The sequence below is a fragment of the Thamnophis sirtalis genome, unplaced genomic scaffold (assembly GCF_051295495.1).
Source record: "Thamnophis sirtalis isolate CommonGarterSnake01/CBP01778 unplaced genomic scaffold, rThaSir2_p1.2 scaffold_10, whole genome shotgun sequence".
Lineage (NCBI taxonomy): Eukaryota > Metazoa > Chordata > Lepidosauria > Squamata > Natricidae > Thamnophis > Thamnophis sirtalis.
This window is the reverse complement of record NW_028261390.1, coordinates 25,025,917-25,044,775: the sequence shown is the minus strand read 5'-3', so window position 1 is coordinate 25,044,775 and position 18,859 is coordinate 25,025,917. Positions and strand designations below refer to the sequence as shown.

The 18,859-nt window shown below is 38.1% G+C and overlaps 1 protein-coding gene across 4 annotated transcripts in view; it reads left to right on the top strand.

Annotated features, from left to right (window-relative positions):
- Positions 1–17,952, top strand: part of TMEM131L (transmembrane 131 like) — a 76,556-nt gene extending 58,604 nt beyond the window's left edge. For 2 of the 4 annotated variants that reach the window (XM_087724283.1, XM_087724285.1), the window contains 15 exons: positions 125–267; positions 2,632–2,818; positions 4,160–4,345; positions 5,009–5,155; positions 5,825–6,441; positions 7,030–7,184; positions 8,122–8,246; positions 8,808–8,947; positions 9,798–9,977; positions 10,722–10,800; positions 11,321–11,406; positions 13,517–13,634; positions 13,882–13,952; positions 15,864–16,006; positions 17,531–17,952. In XM_087724283.1, the coding sequence (XP_087580409.1) occupies positions 125–267; positions 2,632–2,818; positions 4,160–4,345; positions 5,009–5,155; positions 5,825–6,441; positions 7,030–7,184; positions 8,122–8,246; positions 8,808–8,947; positions 9,798–9,977; positions 10,722–10,800; positions 11,321–11,406; positions 13,517–13,634; positions 13,882–13,952; positions 15,864–16,006; positions 17,531–17,809 (2,656 nt within the window). In that variant the 3' untranslated portion in view covers positions 17,810–17,952. The remainder of the gene's footprint in view (positions 1–124; positions 268–2,631; positions 2,819–4,159; positions 4,346–5,008; positions 5,156–5,824; positions 6,442–7,029; positions 7,185–8,121; positions 8,247–8,807; positions 8,948–9,797; positions 9,978–10,721; positions 10,801–11,320; positions 11,407–13,516; positions 13,635–13,881; positions 13,953–15,863; positions 16,007–17,530) is intronic. The other 2 variants (XM_014071437.2, XM_087724284.1) reach the window with 2 other exon arrangements.
- The last annotated feature ends 907 nt before the right edge of the window (positions 17,953–18,859 follow it).

Genomic DNA, 18,859 nt, shown 5'->3' with positions numbered 1-18,859 from the left:
TTGCATGTTTCCAATTTTTTGCTTTGAGATATATTGCACATATTGTATGCTGTTGGGTGATTTGTGATGGTGCTAATATTTTTTTTTGTTAAATTTGATTTAAATTTTCCTTGATTTATTACAGAAATAATTTGACAGTTCTGGATATGGTTCATGTTGAAGGCATTGGAGCGAGAGAATTACTGAAAGTAGGGGGAAGATTACCTGGGGCTGGCGGATCTCTTCGATTTAAGGTGCCAGAGTCAACCCTTATGGACTGCAGAAGACGTGAGTAGAAAATTTGTCTGTTGATAAGGAATTGAAAGGGATTAGTTTCCAGTTTACAGATATGTATGGTTAAAAGAAAGGTGTAGAGACTAGGTTCATAACATGCAGATATGTCACATATCTCTGATTCCTGTTGTGGCTATTTATGATCATAAATATATGCCATAAATGCATGGATGATATATAATGTAGTACTGATATTTTTTGCATTAATACAGGGAAAACGTAGAAGGGTTTGAGTTTGAGTAGTTTATTTATATGCCGCCCTCTTCCCTGGGGGGACTCAGGGCGGCTTACAATTCGAAAGGAGGGGAAAACAAACAAATTAACACATAAGACAGTACATCATTAAAAGCACAACATTCATACAATTCGGGTGGGTTACGGTCTTTAACCCCAGGCCTGACGGGATAGCCAGATTTTAAGGGCTGTGCGGAAGGTCTGGAGGGTGGTGAGGGTACGAATCTCCACGGGGAGATCGTTCCATAGGGTCGGAGCTGCCACCAAGAAGGCTCTCCTCCGCGTGGTTGCCAGTTGGCATTGACCGGCAGATGGAACTCGGAGGAGGCCTAATCTATGGGATCTAATTGGTCGAGTGGAGGTAATTGGCAGTAGGCGGTCTCTCAAGTATCCAGATCCACTACCATGGAGGGCTTTATGGGTGGCAAGTAGCACCTTGAAGCGCACCCGGAGATCGACAGGTAGCGAGTGCAGCTCGCGGAGGATAGGTGTTATGTGGGTGAAACGAGGTGCACCCACAATCGCTCGCGCGGCCGCATTCTGGACTAGCTGAAGTCGCCGAATACTCTTCAAGGGCAGCCCCATGTAGAGCACATTGCAGTACTCCAGCCTAGAGGTCACAAGGGCACGAGTGACTGTTGTGAGAGCCTCCCGGTTCAGGTAGGGGCGCAACTGGTGCACCAGGCGAACCTGGGCAAATGCCCCCCTGGTCACAGCTGACAAATGGTGTTCAAAAGTCAGTGTGAATCCAGGAGGACTCCCAAGTTGCGGACCCTGTCTGAGGGGCGTAATATTTGACCCCCCCAGCCTGAGAGATTGAATACTTGCCGAATTGGTGGGAGGGAAACACAACAGCCACTCGGTCTTATCTGGGTTGAGCACAAGCTTGTTAACCCTCATCCAGTCCCTAACAGCTTCAAGGCCCTGGTTCATCACGTCCACCGCTTCATTGAGTTGGCACGGGGCGGACAGATACAACTGAGTATCGTCCGCATACTGGTGGTATTTTATCCCGTGCCGCCGAATGATCTCGCGCAGCGGTTTCATGTAGATGTTAAAAAGTAGGGGGGACAGGACCGAACCCTGTGGCACCCCATATGTTAGGGGCCTAGGGGTCGATCTCTGCCCTCCGACTAACACCGACTGCGACCTGTCCGAGAGGTAAGAGGAGAACCACCGTAAAACAGTGCTTCCCACCCCCACCTCCCGCAGTCGTCGCAGAAGGATACCATGGTTGATGGTATTGAAAGCCGCTGAGAGGTCAAGGAGAACCAGGATGGAGGCGTGGCCTCCATCCCTGGCTCTCCAGAGGTCATCGGTCAATGTGACCAAAGCGGTTTCTGTGCTGTATCCAGGCCTGAAGCCAGACTGGAATGGGTCAAGATAACTAGCTTCCTCCAAGGACCGCTGGAGCTGAAAGGCCACCACCTTCTCAACAACCTTCCCCACAAAGGGGAGGTTGGAGACTGGACGATAGTTGTTAAGAATGGCTGGATCCAAAGATGGTTTCTTCAGGAGGGGTCTCACCACCGCCGCCTTAAGAGCGGGGGGAAAGACCCCCTCTCGAAGGGAGGCGGTAACAACCGCCTGGATCCAGCCCCGTGTCAGTACACATGTGGAGGCACTCACAGCTCTCATGGCCTTGTCCACGTCCTCAGGGGCAACAGCCTGAAACTCAACCCAGCGATGGCCTACCAGATTATCCCTTAGTGCCTCGGCTGGGTCTGCGGGATTGGAGTCCAAGTCCGACCGAAACCGAGCAACTTTGTCCGCTAGAAACTGGACGTAATCTTCAGCCCTACCCTGCAAAGGATCCCCCGTATCCCTCCTATTTAGGAGGGAATGGGTTATCCTGAACAGGGCGGCTGGGCGCGACTCAGCAGAAGCAATCGGTGGCAATATAAGTTCTTTTCGACGTCCTGATTGCCCTGATGTATTCCCTGATGCAAGATGTTAAAAGTGTTTGGTTCGATTCGGATTTATATCATTGCTATTCCCACCTAACTGTCTTGCCTTGCATATAAATGAATGTATCATAGCAGCATTATTTGAAGATTTGTTAGCAGTATAGAACATTGAAATAGATAGACTGTTATAAAAATATATCTATTTTATGATTTTCAGAACTGAAAGATGGCAAGCATATTCTGTCTATCACAAAGAACTTTAAAGTCGAGAACATTGGTCATCTTCCTATTACTATAATGTCTATGAAAATTAATGGGTACAACTGTCAAGGATTTGGGTTTGAAGTACTTGACTGCAGGGAGTTCTTTTTGGCACCAAATTCTTCACGTGAAATTAGCATTGTGTAAGTATTTGTGCTTTTATTAATAAAATTATTGTTTCTTACAATTGTCTTTAATTACTGATAATGAGGAGAACATTCATGCCATAAAACATTTTCATAGAAAATACTATAATTCCCAAATTCTTTCTAGTAAGGATTTTAACAAATTTTTACTTCAATAACATATTCTGTAACTTGCAACATTATTTTAGATGTTGAGATCTTTTAACAAGACATAGTTTGCTTTGCTGGCTGCTTAAATCATTATTTATGGTTGGGTTTTTTTGGCCTAGTTATCTGTAATAATAATAATAATGCTGTAAAAAGAAAAGTTCCATTGGCTAGTTAAGATCTGTGAGTGTTTTTAGCCTTCCTTATCCTTCTGGCAAAGATGTTTCTTGTTACGGTATTCTTTCCTGAACTGTTTTGCATTTCATATATATTAGTTATTAGATAAGAGAGAGGTTGAAAGAGACTGCAACAAATATATTAGAATAAGATTATGCATTCAAAGCATTTTTTCATTCTGTGTTGGAATGATTACACTTTTTCACTATTCATCTTTCTGCTAAAAATGGAAAATATTTCTTAGAATCCTGTTACCCAGGGTTTTTACCATTTTCTTACTTTCTTTGATACATGTCTATGTTGGTGACTCTTTGGCACTACTCTTGACTAGAGCAGTTAATGAGACCATCATGTGTTTATATAGCTTCAGAATGTCTCCTCCTCAGCAGAACAGTTTGTTCATAGTTTAAGCCTGTGTTTATATGTGTGTTTGTGTATGAGAGAGAGGGTGGAGGGAGGGGAGAGAGAGAGGGAGGGAGGGAAGGAGTGACTTCATAAAAGTATTCTTCCACAACAGAAAAACTGACCTTTGCCATCTTCTTGCTCTTACCGCTGACAAGGAATACCCAGCCTGGTCCTCCACAAGGCAGCTTTTGACCACGTGAGATCTTCTTCCTAGTTCTCACAAGGAAACCTCATGCAAGAAAGCCTTGCATATCTCTTCAGCAGTAGGAGCAAGAAGATAATGAAGGTCAACTGGTGGAGCACCCCAGTAGAGGAGTCAGGCTTCAGGGATAGAAAAGATAGGCAGGTAAAGGGAGTTGAAGCATGCCTAAAGTTATAAGTGCAGGTGGTCGGCAAACACCTGAATTTTGAACATATGACCACTGTATCTTAGAGGAGTAGGGATAAGTACCACTCATTCAATGCTACCACAACTTTGAATGGTCACTGAATGAATGGTTGGAATTGGAGAACTACCCATAATAATCTTGTTTCTAGCAAAAGCAACTATGACAGAACTATTTTAAAAAGGCCCTAACTTCATTGTCTTGGTTTCTTTTTCTGGTGCAGTTTTACTCCAGATTTTACATCCTCTTGGGTTATTCGTGAGCTGACTCTGGTTACTGCTGCTGGCATCGAGTTTCACTTTACACTCAACGTGACCCTTCCTCACCATCTGTTACCCATATGTGCAGATGTGGTACCAGGACCCAGTTGGGAAGAATCATTCTGGAGGCTCACAGTACTCTTTGTAAGGTAAAGCAGACTCTCAGGATGCTTTCAGTGGGGTCCTAAGGAGAAATAAACTCTGTAATCATACAGGAATAATTGTTAAATTATTTTAACAGATGTGGATTTTTTAAAAATCAACTGCCACTAATCTTTTCCTCTGGTCGATTTTTAAATTTCATCATAAAAGAGGATGAATATTGATGAATACAAAATTCTTACAATTACTCATACAGATAGTTGGTCTCAACAAAATTGCTTGGTATCTTATCAGGCATTGAAGAACATACATTGGAGAACATTATCAGGAAGAGGATAATCTCAGCTGTAAAACAGAAACTAAAATATGTGAAGGTGCTGCTACTCTGACAGCCCACTTATTCTGGTGGAGAAAAATCCTACATCCCACATACTGTTCCTTAGTGGGTTTTGCATTATGCTAGGCTCAGTAAATTATGGAATCTGTCAGGATCACAGATGACATTAAAATAGTGTGGATAGGATACATGCCATGCATATTGAACCCCTTACCACACAAAGTTTAGGATATGGCAGCTTTTATAATGGTAGTCATTCTTTGACTATAACTTCTTGGTGCCTTCAAATGTATTTTGTTAAATTGAGATTAAATGGACTTTCATTTTTGCACATTTTGCAGTACTGTTTCTATCCGTGTGTTTCCACTTGCAGTTTGTCCTTATTTGGTGTGATCTTAATAGCTTTCCAGCAAGCACAGTATATTTTAACAGAATTCATGAAGTCAAGACAGCGGTCAAATCATAATTCTACACTGCAAAACAACAATTCTGTGGATATCATCAGTTCTGAAACTTACAAGTAATGCCTTTTATCTTTCTATATATAAAATTCCTGGAAATCTTATTTAAAAATTATAGATTGTGGTATAGATTGGTATTCCTAAGATCTTAGTTGGGATGACTGCTGCTTTATACTAATAAGACAAGTTTAAAAAGTTTGGATATACATAATCTATATTTCCATATTTGCATATCAGAGTATATGTATATTTGCTATTTTGCAGTATCTCTAGTGGAATTGGGACAAAAATCTAGGCAAGATGGACATCATATAGGTTTAATAGATAAATAAAGTAAAAAATGAATATTCTTGTTATGACATATAATAAAGGAGGCAGGAAATATAAAACTGAAAGACATAGCAAACACAGAAATTGTTTTAGAAGTATCAACTAAGAGCCATGGTGGCAAAGTGGTTAGAGTGTAGTACAGGCAGGCTATTTCTGCTGATCACCGGCTGCCAGCAGTTTGGCAGATCGAATATCACCAGGCTCAAGGTTGACTCAGTCTTCCATCCTTCCAAGGTCGGTCAAATGAGGACCCAGATTGTTGGGGACAATATGCTATCTCTGTAAACCACTTAGAGAGGGCTGTAAAAGCACTGTGAAGCAGTATGTAAGTCTAAGTGCAAGTGCAACCATGCAATCCTTTTTTTATAGTAAGCCTTATAATTTTATTTTAAAATCAGGAGTAGCTGCAGAGCGTTCACTGAGACTTACAGTTCTTCTGACAAAGGAAAAGGAAAAGGATCCCTTTTGGTGGGCTCTGCCACCAGTCGGAGCCAAAATGCTGCCAAGAGGAGTCCGGCAACATACAGCCATTCTCAGAAGAAACATAAATGTTCTGTATACTACGGTAAACAAAAATCAAGCACAACAACTAGCAGCAACATTCTGACAACAGATGATAAGCTGAACCAGTCAATTGAAGATCCTATTTCATCACCAAAGGAAGACAGTTGTACTGTTAATGAAAACTGGCTGAGCTTGAAATATGCAAATAGCGTAAACATGAACATGCAAAAGAACTTAACACATCCAGGGAACTTTGTTGATAAAGACGAAAGTGCATTGAAAAGTGCAACACTTATGAAAAACATTTCTTCAGATTGCAATTTGAAGGAGGGTCTTCAAACAAATATGTTTCCTAAGGAAACGAATCTTAAGACTTCAGAAAATTTAGCTGATCTCAAAGAACCTGAGTTATGTCCTTCAAAGTCATCAAAGAAATTGTCTGAGAGTCACTTTCCAAGATCTTCACCTCAACAACAAGCAGAATTTCAAGAGAGTTCCCGGAAAAATGGAGGTATTTTTTTAAAAATCAAAAAGATGTTGTTTTGAATAAACTCAACAGAGAAATATGCATGCAGAGAAAATAGTTTTTGTTAACTTCTAGAATTTTGAAAATAATGCTAGAATTATGGCCATAGAAGCTGGACTATGTCAAATATTTTAGCAATAGTAACATTATATTGCAACCCAAGTATTTTATTACTTTTAAGAAGTGGCTTTTAATTGGATTTTCAGCATTTAACAGTTAGAAAAGATATACAGATATGACACAAAGGCTGCAATTTTAGGCATATTTACTAGGATTAAGATGAATTGTAAATGAAGAAATTCCTTCAGAGAAGGTTTTATGTGATTGAAATATAATATTAGTTTTCTTCACATTTATTTTACTTTCCAGAATGAAAAGGGTTTTGCCAATATTTTATTTATCTAGTCAGACCCAAATATTTTTTCTAAAGTATCTGATGAAAGAATACGTTCAGCTAAGAAATTTGAGAATTTAAAATCCAATGTAACATGTCACTAACCTTTACTATAAATTTCAAGTAATACATGGTTTATTAGTGGTTATTATAAAGTACATGTCTCTTTATTGCTTAAGGAAATAGTCAGCAAGTGCCTCTCGGGAATGAAACAGGAAACTCTGAGACGTTGCAAAAACAGGCAAGCGATCAGCTTTCCACAGAGAAGTTAGAGAATAAAGGACCTAAAGATGAATTACTGTATTCTGGAAAACGGGAATTGATTTCTGCTGAGGTTTGTTTTTATATCTCTTCTTTGCAATAATTACTTTTTAAAAAAAAGCAACAACAGCCACAATATGATAGATTGCGGGTGGGGGTTAAATATGGTCCAATTTGGAAAGTTTTATCAAAGCTAATAAAAGCCCAGAGGTTTCAACAAGATGAACTTTATACAGTAGCCATATTTCAGTTCTTGTTTCATACTTTTTAACAATTGTCTATCAGTACGCCCCAGACACTATGTGTGTGTGTGACAACAATTGATATTACTAGCAATAAAGTACAAGCAATCATTATAAAAAATTGTTAAAAAGAAGAAGCTCTTTCAAAATATGAAGATTGGTTGAAGTGGATTAATGAGCTCCATTTTTACAAATTAAGAAGTTTAAATGATTTAATAAAAAAGAATTGTTTCAAAGCTTTCCATAGTCTCTTAGATCAAATTAGATGCTGCATACACTACATGAGGTTATTTATATTCTTTGATTCACTTTAGATTTACAATTTTGTGATCTTAACACCAGAACAAAAATATGCATGCATGAAACTTACCTTTAATTTTCTCTTTGATTAACCCTGGCTGCAACTATATAATACAAAGCTGAAATAACTTAAGGAAACTTTGAACCTCAGTGGAACAGCAATGTGAGTGAGTGAATGAGTGAGTGAATGAAAAAAAAAAAGAAAAACAAGAAAGTAAGTCAGAGGGAGCATTTATAGTAGGTCTGCTAATAGTGATGCTGACCTGGTTTTTGTCAAAATTGTACTACTTATTCTTGCTCCCATTCCAGCCCTTTCTAATTCAAAACAGAATAAAAGTATCAGAGAAGAAATAGAAAAAAAAACTTTACGCTAATATATTCAGTATCATGAAATGGTAATCTTTCAATAGTCGGTTATATTGAATGTGGTTCTAGCACATATTTAAAAAAAATAGTTGTGTCTTTCAGCAGGAAGAAGTTCACCGAAAAAATGGGTCTCAAGAGAAAAAAGATGGACACACGCCCAATACGAGCTGGAATAGACATAGGACAAACAGAAAAAATAAGAAGAAGCATATAAACATCTCTTCACGGTATGCATCACTACCATCACATATTCACATTTTAAAGTTAGAAGATCAGCACTGTTTCTACCACTTTAAATTTATTGGATGTGTTCAGAGAGTGCTAGCAATCTTTGAGTGTATTTTTATTCTGAATGTCCCTGTCTATAGAAGGAAGGACTTTTTCCAATCCTTTCCTCTTCTTCCATTACCATTGCTGCTGCTGCTGCTGCTGCTGCTGTTTCTAGGGGTTTCTGCACTATTTTAGAATGAATGCTAAAAGGACTCTGAGGAGAGAGAAAACGAAGAAATTGTTTTTTAAACAGAATTGTTTGGCTGGATCAGAAACCTTTGCCAAAAAGGAATAGTAATTCTGTGTAAGAACGGGAGAGTTTGGCGCCATGTATTATTTTATAATTATTTCACTCGTTCTCTTGCTAACACATAACATTTGGTGTTTCAGTTGCTGTTCATGTGCTATTTAACCCAAGCATCTAATCTTAATATGCATTGTTGCCATTATTCATTCACTGATCAGAGTGGAAAGAAAAAAATAAGGCTTTTCTTCTTGTTTGGGGTACATTTTTACAGGGTTCCTGAACAGGCTGAACTGAAGCATGTGTGCAGTGAAAGACATGAACTTAGAACTACTATTAACATAAGAAATTGGTGTGCTCAAAGCAACGGGGAAACTTGCAAAGGAGATGATAAATCTGCGCACAGGGAAGCAGGTAGGTAGTAAAATGTAAATGGAAGGCAAAGAATAGTAACCAGTTTTTCATTTGAAATCCTTTTTTTGTTATCTCAATCCTCAAATCAAATCCAAGAAACAAAAAAATGATTTGATTTGATGCTATAATAAGGAGAACATTCTAGTCTTTATATTTGACTTTTGATTAGGACTGTGGTGGAGAACCTATGGCACATGTGCCGGAGGTGGCACACAGAGCCAGCCCAGGGATGCATGGCATCTCTGGCTCCTTTTCCGCTTTCCTGTGCACAAACGTGTGCCGGCCAGCTGGCCTTCTCGCATGTAGGAGCCCTGAAATGGAAAGAGCAGAGTTCTAGCACGCATGTGCATAACGGCACCTGAACTTCCAGGTTTTTGGTGCATGCATGCACAATGGCCAGCTGTTTGTCAGGTGCATGCCCGCACCGGAAACTGGAAGTTTGTGTGCCGGTGCGCGCCAGAACACTGCTCTTCTGGGTTTTGATGCTCCTGCACTCACGAAGGCCGGTGAGTCCTCACATTCCAGGTGGGATGATTCTGCATGCCAGTTCCAGCACGCAGGGCGGAACGCAGTGACAGAAAGGTTAACTATCACTGGATTAGGAGAATGGAAACCAGTGACAAAAAAAATATTTATAAAACCTTGAACATGTCTAATCTTCAGGGATAGTCCTAGTTTAGAAATGAGCTCTCTCTTAGTCTGCCATTTGCTTAAATTGCTTAATCTTTCTGTCTAACAAAATATGGAATAGAAGAGAAAATCTGATATCCTGGTAGTCACATGTTTTCTTATTTGTGAGAATGCAATGATGCAAGTGTTAACATTTGGTTTTGTTAACTGCTTCCTGAAGAAGGTTTCTACCAGTGGCCTAAGAAGAAGTGCTTGGAGAGGTTTTGTTCAGACTCAAGTTCAGATTGTGGAAGTTCTTCTGGAAGTGTCCGGGCCAGTCGGGGCAGCTGGGGCAGTTGGAGCAGCACTAGCAGTTCAGATGGAGATAAGAAGATTCCTAGCAGACATTTCTTTCCTTCAAGTATGTGGGGTCTGGACACATGTTCTTTCTCTTTTCTGTTTTGGGAAAACATCATTGCATTACATTAAACTCCTGACTACCCCACCCCCCTTACTACCTATATAAACAATCAAGTATTTTCATTAGCAATTCCTATTTGCTTTTCTTGTTAATCCTTATTAAATTTATGCATTAAATTTAAATGCATTTTAATAGTCTCATGAGTTGTTAATAGCATAGTTTAAAGGAACATTGAAATGTATTATTTTTGAAGGCAAGGAGACAAGTTTATTTATATAGTTATTTATCAAAAGAGCCATGGGGGTGCACTGGTTCGAATGTAGTATTGCAGGCTAGTTCTCCTGATTGCCAGCAGTTCAATTCTCCCATGCTCAAGGTTGACTCAGTCTTCCATCCTTCCAAGGTAAAGTGAGGACCCAAATTGTTGAGGGCAATATGTTGACTCTGAAAACAGCTTAGAGAGGGCTATAAAGCAGATATAAGTCTAAGTGCTATTGCTATCAAATTTGTACATTATGAATTAATTGTTTCTGGCATTGTGGTCTTAAATGCTAGTTCTGGATGGGAGAGCTATGTTTATTCCTCAATTTTTTTCCCTTTTCTGTGACTTTTGGGAATCTACAGAAAATCTCTAGAAATATGCTAAAAGTCCTCTTAGGGACTGCCTGTTAAATCATATAGTCCCAAAGTTAGTATATTGTATTTGTTATTCTAGTCCCTGATTCTTAATTTTGCTTTGTGCAGGGGAAAGTATTTCATGTAATGATTTTTCACCTGATACGGCCATCACTTTAAATCTTTCCCACAATATCTGCAACACCAGGTAAAGACTTTTAATAGTTCCTCTTTTGTATTGCTCAGTCACAGACCAACTGTTTCAAATATAACTAACAAAGAAATGAAAAGCAAATATTCTAATTCTAAACTTACTAATACATTTGATAATGCTTTTAACTGTTTATTTCATATAAAATATTAATGTACCTCCTTATTTAAAAATAAATATATTTTTAAATTCTATGTCCATGTTTTGGGGAGCCATATAGCAGTGGTTTGCCATAGCCTATGGGATGATTTCTCTCTCTCACTGTAGTTAAGTCTTAGAGTTTCTCAATAATATTAATCAAATCTGACTGCTTTGTATTTTGAGATCAGACAAAAAAACATGCTGCCATGCAAATATTTTTATCAAAAAACCTTTTTTTACTTGGTTACATTAGATATCATGCCTGGAATATATGTGCATATATGTCTATTTATGAACATAACCGTGGTTATACTCTTTGCAGTGGAAAAGTTATGTTGATCATTAAAAATATAAATATATTTATATTTAATTTTAGTAGAGAAGTGAACAGTATCACACAGTATCCAGAGAATTTGTGTCCCAGCTTCACTGATATAACCACAGATCAAGACAAAAATGAAGGTTGGTTATTTTAAAAAGATCTGCTATGGTAACTAAATCATATCAGAATTTCATGCACAATTTTTATTGTTTGTAATATAAGGCAGATCATCCAAGCAGTCCTGCATTACTCATTTTCTTTCTGATATATCCAATTTTATATGACTAATGATTAACTTATCTTTAATATAGTTTCACTATGATTTATGTAACTCAAGTGAAACTAGGTAGATTATTTAGGATGAACGGTTGCTTAAATTTCATTAACTTAACAGGAATACATTAGATATTAAAATTCCCTTGTATTCTTTCTGTTTTTCCACTATACTTATACTTAATTTATTATTTACTGCAACTTTAATTCAGAAATCTGAAGCTGCATTGAATGCATCCACCACCATGCCCCGTTGACAAAATTGGATGGGATCTACAGGCAGTATCCATTTAAAAGAAGATAAAATCTAGATGAAATCCTAGTCAAATAAATAAGTGGAAAGGAACTTTTTAAAATGTTATTTTTAAATTGATAAGTTACTAAAATTGTTCATATAAGTTGTCCTCAGTTACAAAAGCAGTGTAGTGGGGAAGCCAGTTTCACGTAACTATTGTGTTACTAACTTAACAACTGCAGTGATTCACTTAACAACTGTGGCAAGAAAGGTCATAAAATGGGGCAAAACACGCTTAATATCTGTTTTGCTTAGCAGCAGTAATTTTGGGCTCAGTTGCAGTTATAATTGGAGGACTACCTGTATTTTTTGATGAAAGAGGAAGTCATTTCTTTATATATTTCTCTTTTCTTGCCTTACTATATTCTTATTTTTCCTTGTTTTTCTGATTTTTCTGATTCTGTCTTTTCTCCTTCATTTTTACTTTTTATTGTTTTTTAGATTCGCATTAGTTTTTATTGTTGTAAATTGCAATCTTTCATAAAAGTACTATAAAAATTAAAATGATGTTTCCCACAAAAAATAAGAACTGCTGATCAGCTTATTGTTCACAAGAGATCAAAAATAAGTCTGATGAGAAGTTTTGTTAAAGCTAAAATAAGTTTGCAAATGCATTTCCTCCTCTGAATACCTTAACCAAGAATACCAACTTTCATGTAAATAGACTGAGATATTACAGTGAAGGAATTTACTTAGCTTTTTATGGGCAGATATTAGGAAAATGGCAGAAATTAGGTACAAACATGTCACATAGAAATAAACGAACAAGCAGATTAAGCCTCTTTGCTCATTTGTTTGTCTAATTAATTGTCATCTAAGTCATAAAATGAGAATGATGAATGGGAGCATAAAGTAGTTAAAGCAGAAGGACTTGCTTATCCAGCATTTTCAGAACAAATATCCACTTCCCATTCTTCCATTTCCCACAGACTCCCATTTTAAAATATACCTGCTTCTGGAAGGCGCATTTGAAAAGACTGGAATAGTCCTGTGAATATAATAATTCAGCATCCTCCTCTAAAATCTATTGGTCTCAAATGGACATGGTTACAAAAGGAGAGCTGGGGACTAGCTTATCACTTTCTGCAAATATATTATCTTTCCCAGAATCTCTTAAGAATTCAACTTTCTTCTATAGCAGGACTATCAAACCTGCGGCTCACAGACTGGATATGTCATGCTCTGGCCACGCCTACGCCCAGTTCAGCTAACAGAAAAAAAGTCATGATGTCACATGACAAAGTGTAGTCCTATGATCACAGCACACTGCAATTGTGTGAAACAATTGCTAAGCACCCAGTTTACGTTCACATGACCATGGAAAGGCTGTAACATCCAGAATCTCTGAGAAAGAGTCGTCCGTATCATTCATTCAGCACATATCTCCTGAATTTGCAGAGTTTGATACTGGCTGAAAAATCATAACTCAAATTCATATGATGGATGATCTTCAGTCTTATGCCCTTCAAATATATTGTACTTGAACTTTTATGTCAAAACTGTATAAACCTCAGCCAATTAAGTGATTAGAATGTTGTATATGATAAAATTTAGTTTTGGGTGGAGATACAGTGTTGCATAGTATTGTAATGCTGATGCTTGAATTTTTTAAAAATATTTCTATCTATATATATATATTGTATAAATATATAACATGCTATAAATTTTATTTGCCTTTCTAGGTCTCTATCCAGCAGATCTGTGGTCACCCCAGCCTATCTGCCTGACAAATAGCATGAATTACAGTCTTGAGAACAATGTATCGTGCCTGATCCAGGAAAACCCTTCATTACATAATGGGCAGGTTTATTTTTTTTTTAATTATTGCTTATATATTTTTACTATGATCTTTATAGTCTGAGATTGTGTGTTGGAGGTGGGAGCTGGGAGTTGTCCTCTCATATCTGGAAGAAATGGAGGGATCCCGATTAGGCTGTTTTATGAGAAATATGGGGGGGGGGTGTTTGAGACGTTTAAGCCAAGGTATTGGTTTTAATTCAATCTTTCTAAAGTTTTTCTTACACTTTTTTTTAAAATCTTGCAATAGCTTTGTTGATTGGAATTCACCCTGTGATGGCCAGCTGAACATGTACTGTCCAGTAGAAGTGAATGAGTATGGTAAGTCTTCTACAGAACCATGAGTATTTTACATGGAAATAAGTACACTATTTACCTAATAAGGGCTAAGACACTGACCTTGTCAATCAGAAAGGTTGGCAGTTCGGCGGTTCGAACACCTAGCGCCATGTAAGCTCCCGTTACTTGTCCCAGCTTCTGCCAACTTAGCAGTTCAAAAGCACATAAAAAAATGAAGGTAGAAAAATAGGGACCACCTTTGGTGGGAAGGTAACAGCATTCCGTGCGCCTTTGGTGTTTAGTCAAGACGGCCACATAACCATGGAGACGTCTTCGGACAGCGCTGGCTCTTTGGCTTAGAAATGGAGATGAGCACTGCCGCCTAGAGTCAGGAAGGACTAGCACTTGTGTGAGAGGAACTTTTACATTTACCTTAGGTATACTTAAATAGGCATTCAGAATTCCATTGAACAGCTTTGGTTGTTATCCTAGCTTGTTAATGTGCTTTTAAACTCCTATCCATATTGCACTGTCCCCATACACTCACACACACACACACACACTCTCTCACTCTCTCTCTCTCTCTCTCTCACACACACACACACACACACACACACACACACACACAACCCTGGAAAATATCCATACTAAAATCACTTTCAACCAAATACCAAGGCACAATTGATTCTTTAGAATACATGGAGACTTGGTGACTGTAAAGCAACAGTAGAACTTTATTGATTACAATAGATATATATTTGTGCTTTCTCATACACATTCACACTGTTCCATGTTTTTCTCAATTAGACTGGCAGGCACTAGACAGATGGACAGAAGCTCCAAAAACAACTCAGAGTCAGAAGCCCTTTTATTCTCCAAATCCTTGCATCCATTGCTTTGTTGATTGACAAGACTAGCAACTACTCTTTCCTTGTTGGCCCAACTTCTGTTGTCTGTCATTTTTTTCCTTTGTTTCCTTAACAACTTAGTTCCTTCTTATCTATCTCCCCAAAGGGATCTTTTAGACTGGATTCCTGGCTTTTATCCACCCTATTTAGTTGCCCACTTCCTCTTTATGTATGGCAGCTTGCCTCTTTCAGTCTCCTTCACCTTTAGTATCTGTGAAATGGATATTGTTCTTCAGTCATCCAACCTATGTTGTTATTTAGTGTAGACCAGGCGTATCAAACTCGAATTCTCTGAGCACCAAATCAGGATTGCATTTGACCTTGGAGAGCTGGGGAAGGTGTGACCAGGGTGGGCACGACCAGCATGGTATCATTCATGTTGGGGAGTGCCTGTGGTGGCCTGAGCGCTCTGCCAATAAAACAGGCTCCCAAGATCTGTGTTTGGCTGTAACGGTCTCCTTCAACCCTCTGCCAGTGAAAACGGAGCTCGCGAGAGCCACATGTGGCCTTCCCGAGTGCCGTTTTCCTGGCAGAGGCATCACAGGCCAGTTGCTGTTTCAGGGCAGCCCTGTGGGCCAGATCTAAGCATCTCATGGGCTGAATCAGGCCCCTGGGCCTTGAGTTTGACACTCCTGGTATAGACTGTCTTCTCCTCTCCTATACAAATGAACAAAAAACAGGATGTAAAAATGAAATCTACTTTTAAGTTCCAATATATTTATGATGGATTATACAGGTATATCAATAGCAATGGTAAGTAGTTTTCCACTGCCTTATTTGGGGAATTTAAAAATTTTCCCAAATAGCCATAGAGGCCTCCCATGTGAATACTAATCTGGACTGACCCCTTTTGGTTTATGGAGATTAGCCAGAGTTGATTATGTGCTTCTGTCAGCTGGGCATACAAACAGGATTCATATAGTGATTATTCAGATAGCTAATGTAAATAAAGAGCACTACATATGTTTATTCATGCAATATATAGAATTGCACTTTGATACAAAGTCGACTAATACTGAAAACCCTTCTGTCTCCTAAAATAAAGAAAATATGAATTACCATAATGGATTTCCGTGCACAGAAGAAATTCAAAATTCAGGCTTCATTGATCACAGCTGTCAGTCTTCATGGAACACCCCACCTAACCTTCCTCCAACATGGGAACCCACCAGTTATGTCAACCCAACAGTAAGTGTTATAGGTGGACTGTTTCATGCATTCTGTTATAATAGTTCAAATATAATCTTTTGGGGTTGTCGTTTACATATTAGGTTTCTTTTTTTAAAGTGTGAGGTATTTAACATTCACATTTCAAAATTTAGGTGGCTTCAGTTTCAGTTTTGATTGTAATTTTGGCACATTTAATAAGACACGTTCTGGGTTGCATAGATTTTATTGTTCAGTACGTATTTAAATACACATTTTCATTATGCAGGTGATGAAATGAGTAAAGGAAAATGGAAAAATGCTGGATTATTTTTTTCTGGATATAAAAATAGATTTATAATTCTGGCACAGTGATTAAGGCACAGGAGTAGGTTTTGGGAAACACAGTGTTCCAATCCACGTTTACCTGGAGAACATGCTTGGATAATGTGGGGCTGTGAGGACATAAAGACTTTGTTAAGGCTGGTCCTTAACAATGATCTAGGAGAGGAATATGGGAGGCAAGTCAAAAAGAAGCATAGCAATTAAAGTATTGAAGCAGGCAAGAGACGATGGATAGATGATATATTTTTATTGGTATTGTTCTGATTTGCTTTTCTTTTTCTTCTCTCCTTTCCTTTTTTAGATGGGTGACATGATTAAAAGTTAGGTAGGATAGAAAGAAAACGTCTTTTAATAAAGAGTGACATAACTGAAAGTTAGAATAAGAGATAGAAAATGGGGAAAGGGGAATATTAATGTATATGTTTTATATAATAAAATAAGAACAATAACAAGAAAAACATGAAATAATTGAATAATGACAGATTGCAACTTAATATAATTATGTGTTACTATTAGAAATATATAAGTTGGTTGAATGTAATCATTATGATTATTGTATTTTTCAGAGTATAAGAAGCACCTTTTTCCCTCAAAAAAGAGACTGAAAATCTGGGTGCATCTTGTACATTGAATACAGCATTTTTTTGCCTCCCGAAACCTCACCCCCTTCACCAAAAAGCCCGTGCATAGCCTCTAGGAAGCTTTTAGAGAGCTCCTAGGGGCTGGGGAGGGCAGAAATGAGCAAAAAACGGATCTTTTTTTTTGCTCATTTTTGGCCCCTCACCCCCAGGAGCACTCTGCAAGCCCCCTAAAGGCTATTCATGCCTCTTTTTTGGAGAAAAAACAGGCCCATTTTTGTGAAAAATTGGCCTTTTTGGGGAGGTTTGCAGAGTGCAAAAACATTTTTTTAATTTGCCTCTTCAAAACCTTGGTGTGTCTTATACTCCGAAAAATACAGTAATTTTATTAGTTTTATTCGTATTTGAACATATGACATGCAGGTGCCACACTGTTCATGCATTGATATGTTTGTAAAAGGAAAAAAAGGGGGGGACTGGTCCTTCAGCAAAATGTGCATAAAAATAAAATGTTTATTTTCATTTTAATTTAATTTTCAGCTTAGCTTGCTTGCTTCAGTATCTCAAGTGCTAGTTAACTGCTTTGTTCCTGGTAACCAGACATTTTTTGCACTTCCAGTGATACCTTCTCTTTGCCTTTCAGTCCTACCTCTCGAGCACCAGGAGTTTGTCACCCATGTCTGGCCTCTTCGGTTCCATCTGGGCCCCTCAGAATGATGTCTATGACAACTGCTGCCCCATCAGCGCTGCCACTCAGCATTCAGCCCAGGTGGAGAGCCAGGCGGTCCTATGTAAGCAGGAATGTTACCCGAGATTTAACCCATTCCGTGCCTACATGAACTTAGATATATGGACTTCAGCAGCTAATCGGAATGCAAACTTCTCTCTTCCTAGGGACTCGGGTTATTGTGGAAACGTGTGAAAAAAAGAATGTCATTTTTAAAATGTGAACTTAAAAAAATGCTTTTTCTTTTGATTACTAGAACGAGCTGTTGGTTGAACTAGAATTCAATGTTGGTCATTATTTTGGCACTTTTGTATGGAAAATAAACTTTTTTTTTTTTACCAAGGCATCTGGAAGTTCTCTTTTCTGATAAAATATGTTCAACAATAAGACAAACAATGGTGTTAAAGAAATCTCAAGCAGCGGTATCGTGCTATTGATTTCATAACTGCTTTCTCTTTTCATTTTTGGAAAGAAGAAGAGAAGTTTTAAGTTTGTCTTGTTTCGAGATGAAAAAACCATCTAACCAGCATTTTCTGACTTCATTAACTTCTATTTCACATATTTTTATTTATCAAGTTTATAGTCTGTTTTTTATGATGCTTTAAGGCAGTTAAGAGCAATAAATAGAAAAAAATAGCAATAGAAATAACCAAGAGCAGTACAGATAGGCCTCGACTTATAACAGTTTGTTTAGCGACTGTTCAACATAATGGGGCTAAAAAGTGACTTATGACTGTTTTTCACACTTACAACTGTTGCAGCCTCCCCAGGGTCATGGGAACAAAATTCAGAGGCTTGGCAACTAACTCATACTTATGACGGTTGCAGTGTCCCTGGGTCATGTGAGCACCTTTTGTGACCTTCTGACAAAGTCAGTGGTCATTCATTTAACCGTGTTACTAAATTAACCACTGCAGTGATTCACTTAACAACTGTGGCAAAAAAGGTCCTAAAATGGGATAAAACTCACATAACAATGTCGCTTAGCAGCAGAATTTGGGGCTCAAATGTGGTCAAGTCGAGTAGTACAATTAACTGTGTAAAAGCCAAAGAAAATTTAATATCCCCATAACCATGTCTTCAAAAATTCTAGCAGTTTTTGATCAAACAGCAGTTACCACAAAACATAATTCTGGATATAGGGCTATAGTTCTAAAAATAAAAACACAAATACGTGAAAATATATTAAAACGATCTTCTTCATCATGTTCTCTTCACATTAAAAACATAAAATGTTGTGAAAAT